Below are 18,816 nucleotides of genomic sequence, written 5' to 3'. Positions count from 1 at the left end.
TTTCCATATCAAAAACAATAGCCAATAACTCCTTTTCGGTGACTGTGTAGTTCCTTTGAGCCTCATTCATGATATTTCTTGAGTAGTATACCGGATGGAACATCTTATTGATCCTTTGGCCTAAATTCGCCCCCACCGCAAAGTCACTCGCACCGCACATGAGCTCGAATGGTAAGCTCCAATTTGGTGCGGTGATGATGGGGGTAGTTGTCAACTTTTGTTTAAGAAGCTCAAAAGCCTCCATGCATTTCTCATCAAAAACAAACTTGGCATCTTTCTCTAGCAACTTGCACATCGGGTTAACTACCTTAGAAAAATCTTTGATGAACCTCCGGTAGAAACCCGCGAAAACTCCACACCCTTTTGATAGAAGTAGGGGGAGGAAGCCTTGAAATAACCTCGATCTTGGCCTTATCTACTTCAATTCCTCGCTTCGAGATCTTGTGACCCAACATTATACCTTCTTCTATCATAAAATTACACTTTTCCCAGTTTAGAATAAGGTTGGTATCTTCACACCGAGCCAACACTCTATCCAAGTTTACCAAGCACTCCTCAAAAGAATCCCCAACCATGCTAAAATCATCCCTGAAGACCTCCAAGATATCCTCCACCATGTCGGTGAAAATAGCCATCATGCAATGTTGGAAGGTCGCCGGAGCATTACATAGTCTAAATGGCATTCTAGAGAAAGCGAATGTGCCATAAGGACATGTAAAAGTTGTCTTCTCTTGGTCCTCTGGGGCAATGAGAATTTGATTGTACCCCGAGTAACCATCCAAAAAACAATAGAAAGCCCGGCCCGCAAGACGATCTAGCATTTGGTCAAGGAATGGCAATGGTAAAAGATCTTTTCTAGTCACCTTGTTCAGCTTCTGGTAATCCATACAAACTCTCCAAACCGTCATTGTCTGATTCGGAATTAGCTCATTATTGTCATTGGTCACCACAGTCATTTAACCTTTTTTCGGTACATATTGCCCGGACAAGTCCATGAACTGTCAGAAATAGGATAAACCACACCTGCGTAAAGCTACTTGATAACCTATTTCTTTACTACTTCTTGCATAACCTCATTTACTCTTCTTTGATGCTCAAGTGAAGGCCTCGCATCCTCCTCCAATATAATTTTATGCAGGCAAAAGGTAGGGCTTATACCCCGAATATCAGCTAGAGTCCATCCGATTGCCCTATTTCGCTTTTGAAGAACTACCAAGGTGGCCTCAACCTGCATGTTAGTAAGGCAAGAAGAAAGAATAACAGGTAAAGTAGAATTTGAACCCAAGAATTCATACCTGAGATGTGGAGGAAATGTCTTCAACTCCAACACCGGTGGCTCCTCAATCGATGGCTTTATTGGTGGAGTTTTGCGGTTTTCAAGATCTAAAGATAGCCTTCTAGGCTCATACGAATATTAACCCATACCATGCAATGCATTCACGCACTCCACTCTACCGGCATCATCATTGACATCCATGTTAAGAAGCACGGCCTCAATAGGATCTTCAACATTGATCATGGAACTTGTGTCACCCACTATCACGGCTGTGACAATGTCCACAAATGAACACACCTCCGTGCTATTGGGTTATCTCATTGATTTGTAAATATGGAAAGTCAACTCACCCACTTCAACATCAACCAATGCCTTCCCCGTAGCTTGGAAAGATCTTCCAAGAATAATCGGCACTTCAAAGTCCACCTCACAATATAATATGACAAAGTCGGCCGGTAATATGAATTTATCAACACGGACAAGAACATCATCGATTATGCCCAAGGGTCGCTTCATCGATCGATCCGCCATTTGAAGTCTCATTGAGGTAGTTCAAGGTTCCCCAATTCCCAAAGTCTTGAAGACCGAGTACGGAATCAAATTAATACTAGCCCCAAAGTCACAAAGGGCCTTAGCAAAATCCGCACTTCCGATAATACACGGGATAGTAAAAGCTCCGGGATCTTCAAGCTTGGGTTCCATTGAATGCACTATGGCACTCATTTGATGAGTCATCTTAATTGTTTCACACTCCATCGACCACTTCTTTGTAACCAAATCTTTCATGAACTTTGCATACCTGGCATTTGCTCAAGTTCCTCAACCAAAAGGACATTGATTGTGAGGCTCTTCATCATGTCAATGAATTTTTTGAATTGATTGTCACTCTTTTGTTTTGCTAACCGTAGAGGATAAGGTGGAGGTGGCCTAGGCAAAGGTGCCTTGGCCTTTTGTACAACCGGCTCGGGCATGTCAATCACGTGTTCCCTAGATGGATTCACGGCATCTTGAGTCTCTACCACGGCTTCATCATTAATATCAATCCGCACATCATTGTTCACATTTTGATTAACCACATCATCAACAAGCAAAGGTACATCATCATCCTGCAACTCAACATCTTCATCCATAATTTGCTTTTGCATTGAGGCATTCACATCATCGCCTCTCCTACTTTTTGTTGTAACTGCCATCACATGATTATTATTCCCACCCTTCGGATTCACCACTGTATCACTTGGTAGAGCACCCTTGCGACGAGTATTCAATGCTTGAGAGATTTGGCCTATTTGCACCTCCAAGTTCCGGATAGATGTGTTATGCGAAGCTAATTGGTCCTCAGAATCTTGGATCTTTTTCATCATTTGCTTGAACAAGCTTTCAATTCTCCCCATATCACTTCCGGACGAACTCGGACCTTGAGAAGGAAAGGGGGTGGATTGTTCGGTTGTTGGTACATAGAGGGCCTTTGAAAGCCTTGCCCCTCGGTTGCCTTGGTTCCCGCTATTGTTCCACCCTCCTTGATTGTTGTTGTTGCCATAATTATTGTTACTACCATTCCAATTTCCTTGGTTTCTTTGATTACCCCAATTGTTGTTTTGGTTGTTGTTATTCCAATTACCGCCGCCTTGTTGTTGATTGCCCCAATTTCCTTGAGGACGCCATTGTTGATTCGAAGAGTTACCTCTATTCCCTTGGTAGTTGTTGACATATTGGACCTCTTCCTTTGATCATCATAGAACTCATTTAAATAACCACCACCATCATTGTTGTTGTCATATTGTTCACAATTACCTTGAGGTTGTTGTCCTCTTTGCCTCCTTTTCAACATAGAAACACCTTTCATTGCATTGACATGGCGCGGGTTTTGGACTTGTTGCAATTGCACCTTTTCCAATTGATTCATAGTTGTTGTAACCTCGGCGATGGATTGGCCATGATCGTGCAATTCCTTGTGCAAATGGATGACCGTGGGGTCACCTTGGAGCACATTTGCTCGGCTTTGCCATGCCGAAGAGGTGTCGGCCATTTAATCAAGTACATCACATGCCTCTTGGTAAGAAAGTTTCATAAAGTTTCCTCCGGACAATTGGTTCACAATGCATTGATTTGTGGTGTTCATGACCCGATAGAAGGTTTGTTGAATCATAGCTTCGGTCATGTCGTTATTAGGGCATTCTTTCACCATTGTTCTATATCTTTCCCATATCTCGTGCAAAGGTTCTGTTGGCTCTTGCTTGAAAGCTAGAATTTCATCCCGAAGAGCTGCCATATGACTTGGAGAAAAGAACTTGGCAATAAATTTGTCTGCCAATTCATCCTATGTTGTAATAGAATGATTGGGGAGCCTTTCTAACCAATCCAATGCTTTACCCCGAAGAGAGAACGGGAAATGCCTCAATCTCAATGCATCCTTGGACATGTTTGTCTGCTTGCTACCCCAGCATGTATCCACGAACCCCTTCAAGTGCTTGTAGGCATTTTGATCAGAGGCACCCTTGAAATACCCTCTTTGCTCGAGCAAGGTCAACATAACATTTGTGATTTGAAAGTTCCCCGCCCGGATTTGGGAAGAAACAATAGCACTGGCATATCCTTGATTTGGTAGAACTTTGGGATCCACTCTCGGCAGTGCCGGAGGAGGGTCTAGAATATTGTTGTTCTCATTTGCATTTACATTAGCATTTTGGCCTCTCCGTGGAACTTGAGGTAAGACCTCATCTTGTTCTAGATCCTCTACCTCCTCCCCCGCTATCACATTGCCGAGAGGGTCATTTGTATTAAGAGCCATTGTACCTGATTGATCGACACAAACAAAATTAGTAAACAAGAAGGAAAGAGAAGCAAAACACAAAACTAACTAAACAGATAGTCAACACCGTAAGCTCCCCGGCAACGGCGCCAAAAAGTGATCGCTGCCGACTCGACACTATGCTATGGTAGGAAGGGCGGGTCGCAATAGCGTTTACCCGAATAGAGGTCCGGGATCGAATTTCCATAGGGAGCTAGTAGTGGAGTTGTATTTTCTGTCTAGCCTAAAGTTGCGGTTGTGCTTCTAATGTCACTTCAAACAATTTTTTGGGTTTTTGATTTATATATTTTAATAAAACTATTGATTAGCACTAAATTATACTACGAGAATATTGCTAAGTTGTATCTAATGGGAAGAAGGGCACTAGGGTCGTGACACTACCTAGGTGGCTAATTGACTGGTAGATGTTACTTAGGTTTGATTGACATATTTGGGGCTTATGCTATAACCGTTGCACAATTTTACCCACTCTCACACCTCTCGGTAGAGAGAGTGATTTTGCCCAATTGACTCTCTCGAGACCAAATGGATAGGCAAATTAGACTAAGCAACTAGGGTTCAAGTAGGGTGATTACTCTCTCGAGATTTAACCCGTTAATTGGGACTATCATTTCTCATGAGTCCATCCCAATTCTTTGTTGGGTCAATTTTGGGGTCATAGACTCTCTTTCTCAAGAAGAGTTAAACCCACAAAGCTTGAATCAGTATTTGCAACCACCAATTCTAAATTAAATCATAAAATCAACCCAAATAACAAACACCCATAGTCAGTCTAACCCTAGATGGCAACACCCATCAATTACCCACACTAGGGTTGAGCCACAACCCTAGCTAATGGGTTTAACTACTCATGCTAGATACAGAAATTGAAGAAATAGATGAAGATCTAAGCATATTAATTAATTACTAGAAAGAAACTACAATAATCTATTGTAAATGGGAAGCAAAATATGCCAAAAATGGCTACAACACCAAGCGCAACTTTCGTCTCTAGGTCCCAGATAAATCGATCCCTAAAAAAATCGTAAAATGTTCTATTTATGCTAGGATGGAAAAACTGGAAAAAAACACCCCTGTGGGGTCAGGCGGGCCGCACAAAACTGGTCGCGGCCGCACTGCTCTTGTACTTCAATTGTTTGATGACTTGAACTAGGGTATGCAGACCGCGTGAAAGTGTATCGCGTCCGCAATGGCAACTGGCGTGGTCTGCGCATTCATGATCGTAGACCGCGTGATCAAATGTGCCCTTCTCTGAACCTTATGAACGCGGGCCCCACAAAGAAGGAGTGCGGCCGCGAAGCTTCACCGCGGACCGCGAAAATCCTATCGCGGCCACGTGACTTCAAGCTCGAACATGTCATGTCTCTGAAACTCCTAATGCGGCTGCGGTCACTGTTACGCGGTTCGCACTAGGCCCTTTCTTCTTCACTTCTCTTGGTCTTTGCTACTTGAGCAGGTTTCACTCCTTTTTGAGCCGATCTTTGACATTTCTTCACTTTGTCAATCAAACCTGCAATCAAGAACAACTTGTGAGCATTTTGGGACTATTTTTGTATCAATTTATACTCAAAACATTGGCAAGTAGGGGAATAAACACGTAAAAATCCTAAGTTATCAGTTATGTTTATGCACTTCGTGTACTTGATATTGAATTGTGTGTAGTTGTTGATTTTAAGCATTGTGGCTTGAGGTATTTCATATGGACCGGTGTTTGGATAGGTCACGCATTGCAGAGGAGCTATGTTGGGATATGACCCTTTGTGTTAGATTCGTGTGTGTTTGTCCTACTATGTGTGATGGGTTCTTAGCATTTCGTTGTGGTGGTACTTGTTGAGCTTGTGGGACAGTTCTCTCATTTGAGTCATCTTTCATTTTTAAGTGCATTAAGTTATTGCGTATTGGTGAACGGATTGCACGGTTTATGGCTTAAGGTTGTAAGGTGTGGCATGTCAGTAGAGTAGCTAGTATTTTATAAGATGAGGTCTTCGAATCTAGGAGGGTTGCTATCGCATTTGATTACGGTATATTTGGAAGGATAATATCGGAAGTAGGCTTAGAAATCGCTATAGTTCTTGTCAAAGGAGAGGGAGCTCCATGACTTATTGATCTGATGAATGAGTATGAGTTTTGCGTGTTTCGTTCATCATTTGAAGTGTACAAAGATTTTAGAACGAGGTTTTATTTGATATGTGGTTTATTACCGAAATTGGGTTATTTTGAGCAGCTACTGTGATTGAAAATTTTGCTATGGATATTTGAGTTATGTGGTATATCCTATGATTGTGTCTTGGGTTATGGTTATGAATTGGTACAGCTTGTTCAGACTAAAATGTGTATATTGCGAGGTTTGGGTCTTGTAGAAAATTCTTGATGTTGGGTTTTGGATTATGTGGATTACGGGCTAAGGTTGAAGTAATGATCATCAGTATGTTGTGTTGTAGGACCTATATGGAATAGGGTGACGTGGGGATAACCCCCGGGTATGTGCATGGTAAGATTACACGGCAGTTTGACGGCTTAGGAACAACTCTTGGCACGTTTGAGGACAAACGTATGTTTAAGTGGGAGAGAATGTAACGACCCGACCGGTCATTTTGAGAATTTACACTTCCAGTAGTTTGGGGGCACGAATAGCTCCGTATGGTGTATTAGGACTTGTGTGCAAAATTTGAGTTCATTCCGAGTTGATTATATATCTTGGCGCAAGTTTTTGGAAGTTGAAAGTTCATTAAGTTTTATTTGAGGTGTGTTTCGTCGTTTTGATATTGTTATGCATGATTTGAGGCCTCAAATAGGTTCGTGTTATGTTATGGTACTTGTTGACATGTTCGTACGGGGTCCTGAGGGGATCAGGTAAGTTTTGGATAGGTTTGGGTTGTGTTGCGCTCGTTTTTCTTATGTTTCGATGTCGTTTCTTCAAACATAAATTGTACCACATTGAACAAATGAGCTCCAATTTCTATTTTGATTGAAGCATTAGATCTGTATCATAATTACAGAGCCATACCAAAAAGAATCATCAAATTTGGACATTATATGAGGAGTTTATGGTCATTTTACTAAGAATTGGGTTGACAAATTTTTCAGATTAATTACGGAATTTCCATTGACTTCATATTTAAAAATCTGCACTATTCACAAATATTGAAACCAACATATCTCCTTCAATATAAGATCAAATGGAGTGATTCAAGAGCCTAACTTGACTAGAATTTTACAAGAAATCCATTGGAGGCATCAAAACTGAGTTTTGAGATTATTTGCCATAAGAAACGAGGTAGAATAGTGTTAAAATGAGAGCTTTGTTCATTTAACATATTTTGAGTTGGGGAGCTCGGAATATGGCAATTTTTAGGCGATTTTTACCATATGAATTGGGTAAGTGCTCTCTACTCGGTTTTGATTATATTTTGTAAATCTATCTTCGTTTTTGGTAATAGGTTTATGAATTTACAGACAAAACTAGGGGTTTTGCCTAAAGTTTTATAATATGAATTTTTGAGTTTCGAACGTCAAGTTGGAGTCGGATTTGAGTGAATTAGTATAGTTGGACATGTAATTGGGTGGGTTGTCGGATTTTGTGAGTATTTTCCGGTTCCGAGGCGCGGGCTCGGGTTTTGACTTTTTGGCCGATATTGGGCTTTTGATTAAAGATTCGATCTTTATTGATTGGGTTTGCTTCCTTTGGCATTATTTGATATATTTGACTTTCTTTGTGTTAGTTTTGAGCTGTTTAGACGTCGGTACGTGCGGGATAGCATTTGTGGAGTATTGTTTGGCTTGCTTGGTATTGGATTTGGCTTGTTAGAGATAAGTAACACTTCTAAACATGGTGTTGAGGGTATGAAACCCTGAATTACGTGTTATATGATTGGAGTTGAGGGTACGCACATGCTAGGTGACGGGCGTGTGGGTGTGCACTGGGTGAATTGTTACCCCGTTATTTCTATGGTACTGTGTAGTTACCTGATCTTACCTGTAACCATGAAATTTCTACGTACTTGAGCTATTGAGTTGTAATCCATGTTAGAAACCATGACTAAGCTACATACTTATCCTGTTGGGACCCACCGAGGCTATTTCTGCGGTTGAGATATCTATTTTCATTGCATTACGTACTCAGTCATATGCATTCATATGCATATCATATCTCAGTGTCTGTTACCAATCATATAATTTTTTTTGGCTTATTGTTCATGACATTAAGAGCCCAAGAGACTGGAGAGATTGATGACTGAGTGAGACCGAGGGCTTGATGGGGAGAATGTTTATGGGATCAAGTTGCACGCCCCAACATGTTTTATTGAGTTATACCATGATTGGCTTGTTATAACGCTTGGGAAGAAAGAGCCCCTCCGTAGTCTGTACACACCCCAGTGAGTGCAGGTACCTACTAAGTGCGAGTGCCAAGTGCCGAGTGATTTGGATGATTGAGTGACTGCGAGGATGGAGTGGTTGTGAGGACTGAGTAACTGTGAGGATTGAATGATTGGGAGGACTAAGTGAATTAATACTCTAAGAGTATGCATATGATTTTATCACTGAGTCGCATCGCATTTGACATACACACTTGACATATAGGAAAAAAGATGTATTCTCCTCATGCTATTTGAAATGTAACATTTACCTGTTGAAAGCTTTTTGGGAAAATTTATATATTTCAAACCTACTCATGTTTTTGGCGATTTTAGTAAAAGAATTATATTTTCACTGATTTACATGAAAAGTAGACCTATTTTCTGGAATTATGAACGAGCCGAGCATTTTATCTCTGAGTACATCTTTTATTGCTTTCATTATGTTATTATTAACTGTTGTTGGCTATTGGTGTTGGACTTCGACCTAAGTTCCAGCTCGTCATTACTTTCAACCTAAGGTTAAGTTTGTTACTTACTAAGTACATGGGGTCGGTTGTACTCATACTACACTTCTGCACCTTGCGTACAGATGTTGGATATTGATGTTGCTATGTTCGACGGGAGCTGGATTTGAAGATGTACATGCGTTTCGGTTATAGTTGCCTCTTGTTCATGGTAGCTCTAGACTTATGAAAGATCTATTTATGTATATTTCAAATAGATGATGTACCTTATTTCATACCAGCTTTGTAAATTCTAAATCTTAGACACTCATGATTCGTACTACCAGTCCTTGGAAAATTTATAAGATTCAGATATTTTCTTTTACTTATTTGTCTTATTAAATTTTATTGGAATTGTATAGTTATTAATTGGCTTACCTAGCGGGTTGGGTTAGGTGTCATCACGACTAGTTGGATTTTGGGTCGTGACAATTTGGGAATATCGGGCATTTGGAACCTTTTCGGAATTGGCTTTGGTGCCGCACTCTGGGGAATAGTTTCTGAAAGAACCTTTTGGAATCTGGTCCCTTCAATATTGGAGGTGCCTTTGGGATCTTCTTGACCCTCGAGTTGTAAGTTTCCACTTTCTTTTCGTTCGCCTCTATCTTCTTTTAGCCGGATTCCACTTGCTTTGTCAGTGCCTCGAGCATTTTCTTCACCTCGAAAGCTTCCCTGAGTCCTGACCCGTCGGGTTTTGTGACAATCTGTTCTTCCCTTCGAGTGCCTTCTCCTACCCGTTTGGGTTCAGCCATGTTGTGTGCGTGATTTTTATTCAACATTTGTGCTATGGCAACATGCTTAGCTTGCAACATCTCAAAAATCAAACGTATGCTAAGTCCATCACCTCCTCTTTCGGGTGCCTCGCGAGCCGATGGCTGAGGTGCCCCGTGAATGTTGTCATCGGGATCAGTTGGTAAGTTGATGTTGATAGCAACCTATGAATTGACATCGACTGGGTCAGTGATCGAAACGCCATTAGGGTCGACAGGGGATACGTTGTTGCTTGGCACCACATTGTTATTTTCACCGTGGTGGCCTGATTCGGCATCGATACTTAAGTGAGCAGATTGGGAGTTCGACATATTGAATAGTCCTGAAATCAAACTTTGAAGAACAAGTATAAAATAGAGTGTGTTATAAAGATTCATATTAAATCACCACTATTATCCTTAGCCACGGTGGCGCCAAACTCTTTACTCTTAAAACAAAAAACAATTAAATTTGTACGCGATTTGTATGATACGTAATTTAATTTAACACGAATGATCAAAGAACAATAAGTAATTGAATTAAAAGGAGATAAAACGATCAAATCAAACGTTACGAAGTAACTAATTAGCCTGGTGTTAACTTTGAATGCTACAGACCGGTTCTAATCGAGCCCTCGGGGTAGAGCTTAGTTACAACCAAGTAGATAAATAGCGGAAGAACACTTGAACAATTTCTATAAGCTAAAATTAAACTTTATTACTTTGATATGCATGCCAACAGTGAGTCAAAAATGAAAAGATTTCCCTCTTTATATAGTAGAGGAATTTTAACCTTAATACAAGTATAAATAAGGTAAAAATCCTTCCCTTCCCTTTTTTTCCAAAAAAACATGATCCCCAGTTAATACTGAACGTGATTCGTGCCGCAATAGCCGGATGATGGCGGATATTTCGGCTCCCCGTTCTCCCTCTTTAACTGTCTTTCCTTTACCCTCGATTCTTTGTTTCGTTCGAGCTTGATTTTCCGGGTTCGGCCATGCTAGGTTCCCGACGTATCATTCGACTGCCCCCGGTTCTGATCCAGGGGCACCTTCGATCTCATTCGAGCTAGTAACGAATAACGTTGTACCTCATTTCTTCTATAGAAAATCGGGGGTAACTCTATCCCTGATTTAACCTAATACACAAAAGGGTTGGCCAGTTAGATAGTACTCACAAAATCCTGTCTGCAATAAAAATTTACTGTATTTATAGGTAGTTAATATCGTTATGGGCCAGTGCATTATTTTTCAAGAAACCCATGCGGCTTGTTTTAGAACATTTACTGAACTCATTCTGAAAGCTCTTTATATATAGTCAAAGGTGTTGAAACTTTTTTTCATAGATTAAAAAGATTTCAGAACCCCTCATAACATATATAGCTTATTAATTAAACGAGCTGGAAAAAAAAAATCACATCAGAGCAAGATGTTGCTTTTGGTAGTACTTCTTTTGACTCTTTCTCAAGTCAATGCAGAATTTTTATTAGTCAACACGACTATACTTCACAATGCTGTTGAAAAGGGAGCCGGTAAGGATTCAATTCAGTAATCAAATTTGATTTTTGAAAAAATAAAACTAATACTAATTAATATTATTTTACTCTTTTGAATGGTAATAATTTCAGTTTGTTTGGACGGAAGTGCTCCTGCATACCTGCTTGATTGGGGAAGTGGCTATGGAGTTAATAATTGGCTTGTTCACATTGATGTTAGAGTTAAACTCTTCATGATTTTTTAGGGATTTAAATTATATATACATATGGTGTAAAACTTTCACACAATTCTTGTATTTTAACCTGATTTGGTCGGCCAACTCTCATTTTTATCACGTTATCAATATTAGGGCGGGGGATGGTGTTCTACGATCTCATAGTGTATCGCACGTGCTGCTTCCGCATTGGGATCATCAATACCCATGGATGATCAATATTCTTTTAAGGGAATATTAAGCAACAAGCCTAACGAAAATCCAGGTGGTTATTAGGTTACATGCATTTTTTTTCCTTTTATTTTGTTTCACGTCGAAATATATATTTTGTTGAACTCCTAACTAATAAAAATGCAATTGCCAAAATTTTCAGACTTTTTTAATTGGAATAGAGTAAAGGTTAAGTATTGCGATGGGTCATCTTTTACCGGTAACATTGAAGAAGTTGACCCAGTAAGTGAGAATATTTTTTCATAATAAAGCTACAAAATATGTTTTTTTTAAGTAATTTTTCTATGTTGAAAATGACAAATTTTTTATTAACTAGGTTACTGGACTCCACTTCAGAGGGGCAAGAGTTTTCCTTGCCATCATGGAGGATTTATTATACAAAGGAATGTGGAAAGCTGAAAATGTACGTATTTCCTCAAATTGATTTGTTCGGAAATAGAGCTTTTTTATCGCAAATTAAATATTCTATTAACGTCAACTTATATGCCAGTCTGCATCGAATATGTTATAATAAGTTGATTTTAGAAGATTGTTCAAACATGCTATTAATCTTGATTTCTTCTTTCTTTTTATAATTTCATGTTAGGCCATTTTGAGTGGAACTTCAGCAGGAGGATTAGCTTCAATACTACATTGTGACAAGTTTAGAAGCTTTTTCTCCACTAGTGCTAGAGTAAAATGCATTTCTGATGCTGGTTTCTTTTTAAATATGTAAGTTTTATTCATGAAACCAATGTAACTTTTGTTATGTATAATATTCTTATTATGATTCTTAATTTTATGAGTTTATGCAGAAAAACTATTTTGGGTGAACCTCATATTGAAGAGTTATATAAAAGAGTTGCAACATTGCACGTAAGATGCATCGTTTGATTACTAATTTCTTTTATTCCATTTATATCTAATTCAATACTTTCTGATTTGCATTATATTTTGTAATTCCTAAACATAACATATATATGTATATTTCTTGTCTCTCTATTTGGGGTTTAATTAGGGATCAACAAAGAACCTTCCACAATCTTGCACCAGCTCCTACTTAGACCCAAGTTTGGTAAGATCGAGCAATTTGTTTGTGGAATAAAATTGGCCTGTTCAATTCAGCAGAATGACAAATATATTGTATTAACAATCGAAATTCTGAAATGATATATTGGAAGAAACCAGCGTCACTAAATGATGCTTATTTTTTTAATTTATTTATCGTAAATGCATAATGTTTCTTACTAATACACAGTATGATGATTATGGCAGTGCTTCTTCCCTGAATATGTAGTACAGCATATTTGGACACCACTTTTCGTTATTAATTCGGCCTATGACTCTTGGCAGGTTAGAAATACATATTCCTGTTATTAGTATTTATTTATTATAAACAAATTGTTTTAATTTCTTTTATTTCCCTTAGGATTAATTATATATAAATGGATTTGCCTTTTTGATTGATCTTTAAAAATTTAGATAAACAACAGTTTGGTTCCTTATAATGAGTGGACATATTGCAAGAAAGACGTAAATGTATGCTCACCAAGTCAAATCCAAACTCTCCAAGGTAAATACCAAATTGATATATTTCTCTTTTAACCTTATTCATGTGATAAAATAATAAGAGGGTGAGAATTAATCCTCTCTTAGTTTAGTTATAACTCTACCCCCCCCCCCCCCGATGATGTTGATCTTGAGTTATTATTTTAAGATTTCAGGGTAATATTTATAAGGACAGTTATAAATAGAATAAGACCAACTTCACCAAGTGGATATTTCATGACCTCCTGCCATTCCCACAAAGGCATTGAAACACCGAGTTACTGGTTCTACCCCAACTCTCCAACATTGGCTGATAAGGTCCATTTCCCGTTTTGTTTTTCTAAAATTATCCCAATAATTCTTTTGACGATTAGTGAGACTAACTACTTACTATAATTTATATATATTGTACAGAAAATTGCTCAAGCAGTTGCTGAGTGGTTCTTTGTCGAGAGTAGTAAATTCCAAGAGATATCTTGCCCTTATCCTTGTGGAAAATTTTGCCAAAGCTAGGAACTTGAAGAGAATGTTCATATTGTACGAGTATTTCTGATATTTTCTTAATGATTAATCCACTCATGTATTTGTGGAAAGTATCAAGTCACTCGAGGTCGCTTAAAATTGTTATTCAAACTTTATCATGGTATCGTAAGTTGGTATATATATATTTGTTTTATATTTTAATTTCTTGAACACTTGGTCTTTCTCTTCAAATTTTAGTGGTCGAGCTAGCTATTAGTGGGGAATAAAAGATTTCTAAATATTGCCAAATTGACATGAGCAAATTGTGGCAGAGCAAGAAAAACAATGCTGGCACAAATTGACATTCATAACCACAACTTTAGGAACTCAGGACAAACCATTTTATCCAATATAAATCGCCACGCGTGCGTGCACATACATACATACTACAATATTATACGTATAAACACAAATTAAACGGACTCTTGGTGCCATTTGTAAAACTAGTCTAATAGTACGCGCTTTGCGCGTCAATTCTATACTAATGTATACAAATTCTTAAAAAATTATATATATATATATATATATATATATATATATATATATATATAATGTGTTTTTATTATAATTTAAATTTAAAGAAAAAAAATAAGTTCCTAGAAAAATAATGTTGATTTATTCAAGTACCTCATTATAGGAAGAAATTATGCCCACGATAGCAGTCAGATGTCTTATTTTGATTTCTCAGAATCTTTGTTGGAATATCTATGAAAAATTATTGTTTTTATAACCTAATAATATTAAAAGATTATCTATTTCTACTTTCACTAAATTTTATATTTAATTTTAAAAATATTTTATTAATGATAATCATAACTCAGAAAATGATAATCACATTAGAGAATAAGAGAAGGTGAGACTTAAGAACATACTTAAAATAATAATCATAAAAAGTAACAGTAGATTTTGTTACAAACATAAAAGAATTATTCCATTTATAATCTTAATGAACTAAAATTATTATTTATAATAAAATAAAATAAAACTAATCATAGGTAAGCCGTCCAAGTAAAAAGAATAAAAGATCATTCAAAAATACTACATAAAGAGAGGTACTGGAAATGTCAAAGATAAAATGGATTTGATATTGCATATGAGGGAAGAATGTTTTATTTTCAAAGAGGAAAATTTTTATTTTTAGTTGAGGAGTGCAAATGTTTTTAACTATTTTATATTTTAAACCTTTATTTGTGTTATTTTCCGCTTTTGTTGGACAGGTTCGTCCTCCTTTAATGTTTATTATTGTATTTCCTTCTAAATAATGATACTTGTTCGGCAAAATTTATTTAAAAATACTAAATTAGACTAAATATCTATTTCCTTTGTTGCTGATATGAGCCCGTTGTATTGTTTAGTTGTGAGAATTTTTTAGGCTATTTCGTGTTTCCATTAAAAGAAATATATTAGGTGATGTTAAAGTTATGGCACATAGTTCAATTAACAAAATAATTTATATAAGGTAAATTCTGATTGACCTTAAACTTCTAAATATTAGGAGTTACAACTAAATTCAAATAAGGAAAGATTTAATCACCAAAATTTTAGTTGATTTCAAATCTCTAAATATTAGTAAAATATTTAAATGTCTATTTTGTCCAATATGAACGCTATTTTAAAAGGGTAAAAAAACAAAAGATATTTCGCTAAGGGCCTTCGTGCTTTTAATATAGTACTAGTTTAGTGTACGTGTGTTGCACGTGTGTCTCGCGTCAAATAAATATGTGTACAAGAATAATATATTTGACTACAAGTGCTTCATCCCGATTTTATATTTTTTTTTCTTATCAATTTAGCATTGATATATTTGTGATAATTTTCATATATAATAACCTTAGCTTGTATTACATTTTCAATTGTTGTAATTTCAAGAGGGAAAAAATTTAGAAAACAATATGTAAAATTAGAGTTTTTGTATAAGAAAAAATGAATAGATAAATATCAAATATGTGAGTCATCTCAAAAAATTTAGGGTTATTCTCGCTATTTTATTCCCTTCTTTTGACTCGTCTGCTTATTCTGATCTCAAAAAAGTTTGTACAATCAAAACAAGCATGAGAACAATATATAAATAAATATTCAAACATGTTAATAAAGTTACCGACGAACATAAATATACTAAGCAACATGAAGTTTAAATCAATAATTAAAGCATATATCATAAATTAATAGGATTATGTTATCATGCCAGTAAAACATTTACAGGAACTATGAAATACACGCATATTAAAAAAAATTAAAAGACTAAAAAATTCATTCCTCCTAATCTCGTCCTAAAATCACATGAATACTATATTTATTAGATAAATAAATATCAAATACAAAAATATAATAGAAGAAAATCAAAATTTTCTTTAAAATTCTATCGGAAAGAGAACTAAACAACTTTCAAAAGCCTATTCAACAATTAATGACTAACCATGGAAGCTTACGAACAAACAAAATATTGAAATAGCAATACATGTATAAATAATTGAAAGTTTTAAACCGAAAAAAAGGAAAAGAGGTTTCTAAATATGAAATTAATAGGTAAATTGACTTCAGATTGTAGTCCTACGGGTAGTCAAATATGTACTTATTGTATTTTTTTTAACCTTTCTGTCAAATAAAATTTACTACATTCGAATGTTAGAAATTACAATTACACCAACATATTTTCGTAAGGAAATTAATTCAAATCATTAGATCTTCATAAATAGTGGATTGAATTTAAATTCGATTTTTCTTTTTTAGCCATGAATTAGAGCTTTATATGGCTCCTATATATGTATTTCCAACAAGAATATCTTTTTAAAATATTTACCACTTTTTGAATTGTGACTGAATAAAATTTATTTGAGTTATATAAAATTATAAAATAAAAGTTAAAGGACTTTTAAGAACATAATAAATATTGTTCTCATTTAGCTAATTCAATAAATAAAGATATCATATACCATAAAAGTTTGTCGAATACCTTATTTATGATTTAAAAAAGGACTTATATGAACATTTCAAAATTAAAATTAAATCTTTTGGTCTTCCAAAAATTTGGGATGAAAATTGACATTATACCTCCTAAATATTAATAATGACAATATAAAGTTTAAAGAATAACTAATGTTGAATAATATTTTACAACAACTAACTTAATTTAAAAAATAATATAGTGAGACATTGTCACCTATCAGACTGAATAATTGATTGCAAGTAAGGGAAAAAATGATAACTCATTTATAATATATTTGGTCTTCTACTATTTCATCTTTATTGCTTCAAATTCCTATTTTATCAATTTGACTTTTAATTTTATATCATAAATTGACTTTTTTTAATTTCTTTCACCATTAGTGCTCTTCCTACAAAAATTAGTTTATATACCTTAAAGAATTTTGTCAACTTGACAAATAAACTTACTTATATAGTGAATTTTAAAAAATTATTAACTTGAACTCTTTTGCATTAGTATTTCAAAAACTTAATTATTTATTCTCAACACTAAAGAAAATAAATTATTTTTTCTTATCAAATTCTTAACATTAGTTCATCCCAATTTTAACTATAATTAGAACTTTGTTCAATAAAATGTTTTATTTCAAATAGTTAGAAATCATTAGTATGTCAATTTTGATTCGTTTTAGTGCTTCCGAAATCATTGTTCATTACTCTGTCAATTTTGATTCGTTTTTGTGCTTCCGGATTTTTTGTGCTTTTTCTTTTGTCGAAAGAAAATTTTATTTCAACCAGTTTTTCAATTTACATCACCTGTACTTTGGACTCTAGTATCAGGTCTCATGACTGAAACCAATAAACAAAAACCTATACAACCAAGGCTGCTTACTAAGATCCAATACCGCTCATGGGTCTTTTTCCTATCCTACTTGCTATGAATTACAATTAGGATAACTATTTAGTGTACTCAATATTGGTGTCCATTTACATTTCTTTTGTCCTGTTATGTGCACCTGCATGACAATGTCTTTTGTTCTATCTTTGACCTCTCTTCTCTGATTATGAAATCTTCTTTCATTTCGCTCCATCCAGATGTGATATACTACTGCTGCAAACACCACTCCTAGCAAAGTTTTCCTTGGATTTCTCTTGTTTACATTGGTGGTTAACCATTGCACCTCATATTCCCAACTTTCAACCTTTCTCTGGTAGCTTAACCATTCTAGCATTCCTGTCCATAAGTTCTGTTAATATGGACACTCGAAATACAAGTGATCATGTGTCTCTTCTATGTCACCTCCACACAGTACACAAGAGCGAGTCACCTGAATTCCCCATTTTGCTAGTCTGTCAACTCTGGCCAGCCTTCTTTGTATTGCCATCCATAAGATGAATTGCTGCTTTGGTAGTATTCCAGTCAACATGACTAGTACTTTCCAGTGGAGTTTGGGGTACCTTGGATTAGCATGAAAATAAGCCTTCTGAATGCTGAATCTCCCATTCTGAACAAAGGATGAAATTGTTGTTATGTCATTATCCCACCATTCTCTTGCTATAAACAGTTTCCTTACTAGCCAACTAGCCTGCTTTGGGACCTCCATTATATTGATGTCATTCTGCTTTATTTAGTGGCAGTGTATCCATCTAATCCAAAGCTTGTCTTTCTTTGCCATTATAGCCCAGAGGAGTTTAGTCAAAGCAGCTTTGTTCCATCTCTCATAGTTGATAATGTTTAGGCCCCCAGCAACTTTTGGCTTACACAATGTTTCCCATGCTATAGGAGCTCTGTGAGTATTTTCATGACTACCAGTCCACAAATAGTTCCTGCATATACCATTAACAAGTTTAATAACTTTCTTTGGAATAAGGAATACTTGAGCCCAGTAGGTCTGCATTTCAAACAGGACACTCTTGATGAATTGTATTCTTCCAGCATAGGACAAGAACTTTGATGTCCAGCTTCTTATCGTCTCCACAATCTTTTCAACTAATGGCATGCACTGGTGGATAGTAATTTTCCTTGAGGACAAAGGGACTCCCAAGTATTTGAATGGGATGCTGCCTACTGATAGCTGGAGTTCTGCTAACATTTTGTCTTTGAATTCTATAGGCACACATGCTATATATAATGAGCTCTTTTCCAAGTTTGCTTGTAAACCTTGTTGATACCCATTTTTTCCTAGGTATTTTTGTACTCAAA

The 18,816-nt window shown here is 36.1% G+C and overlaps 2 protein-coding genes across 2 annotated transcripts; one reads left to right on the top strand and one right to left on the bottom strand.

The window, feature by feature from the left end:
- Window positions 1–11,062: 11,062 nt before the first annotated feature.
- Window positions 11,063–13,859, top strand: LOC104240804 (pectin acetylesterase 8-like). Its single transcript, XM_070165338.1, has 12 exons — window positions 11,063–11,229; window positions 11,326–11,408; window positions 11,544–11,673; window positions 11,782–11,861; window positions 11,956–12,042; window positions 12,226–12,350; window positions 12,434–12,494; window positions 12,637–12,693; window positions 12,894–12,971; window positions 13,101–13,191; window positions 13,336–13,484; window positions 13,581–13,859. Exons 3-12 carry the CDS (start codon window positions 11,616–11,618, stop codon window positions 13,677–13,679), a joined length of 885 nt encoding a protein of 294 aa, XP_070021439.1. The 5' UTR covers window positions 11,063–11,229; window positions 11,326–11,408; window positions 11,544–11,615; the 3' UTR covers window positions 13,680–13,859.
- Window positions 13,860–17,548: 3,689 nt separating this feature from the next.
- On the bottom strand, window positions 17,549–18,217 carry LOC138882708 (uncharacterized). Its single transcript, XM_070163324.1, has 2 exons — window positions 17,942–18,217; window positions 17,549–17,860 (listed from the first exon to the last, which is right to left on the bottom strand). Exons 1-2 carry the CDS (start codon window positions 18,215–18,217, stop codon window positions 17,549–17,551), a joined length of 588 nt encoding a protein of 195 aa, XP_070019425.1.
- Between the last annotated feature and the right edge of the window lie 599 nt (window positions 18,218–18,816).

The sequence above is a fragment of the Nicotiana sylvestris genome, chromosome 12 (assembly GCF_000393655.2).
Source record: "Nicotiana sylvestris chromosome 12, ASM39365v2, whole genome shotgun sequence".
NCBI classification, from domain to species: domain Eukaryota; kingdom Viridiplantae; phylum Streptophyta; class Magnoliopsida; order Solanales; family Solanaceae; genus Nicotiana; species Nicotiana sylvestris.
Note: the sequence above shows the minus strand (reverse complement) of the source record. Positions and strands in the feature narration are given on the sequence as shown.

What these genes read in the sequence shown, in the direction of transcription:
- LOC104240804 (XM_070165338.1), top strand. Translation starts at nt 11,616, where the DNA reads ATGGATGATCAATATTCTTTTAAGGGAATATTAAGCAACAAGCCTAAC. An exon ending in GAATGTGGAAAGCTGAAAAT is followed by an intron (nt 12,043 to 12,225) that starts GTACGTATTTCC and finishes ATTTCATGTTAG; the next exon opens with GCCATTTTGAGTGGAACTTC. An exon ending in TCAAATCCAAACTCTCCAAG is followed by an intron (nt 13,192 to 13,335) that starts GTAAATACCAAA and finishes TATTATTTTAAG; the next exon opens with ATTTCAGGGTAATATTTATA.
- LOC138882708 (XM_070163324.1), bottom strand. Translation starts at nt 18,217, where the DNA reads ATGGAGGTCCCAAAGCAGGCTAGTTGGCTAGTAAGGAAACTGTTTATA. An exon ending in TAGCAAAATGGGGAATTCAG is followed by an intron (nt 17,861 to 17,941) that starts GTGACTCGCTCT and finishes CCATATTAACAG; the next exon opens with AACTTATGGACAGGAATGCT.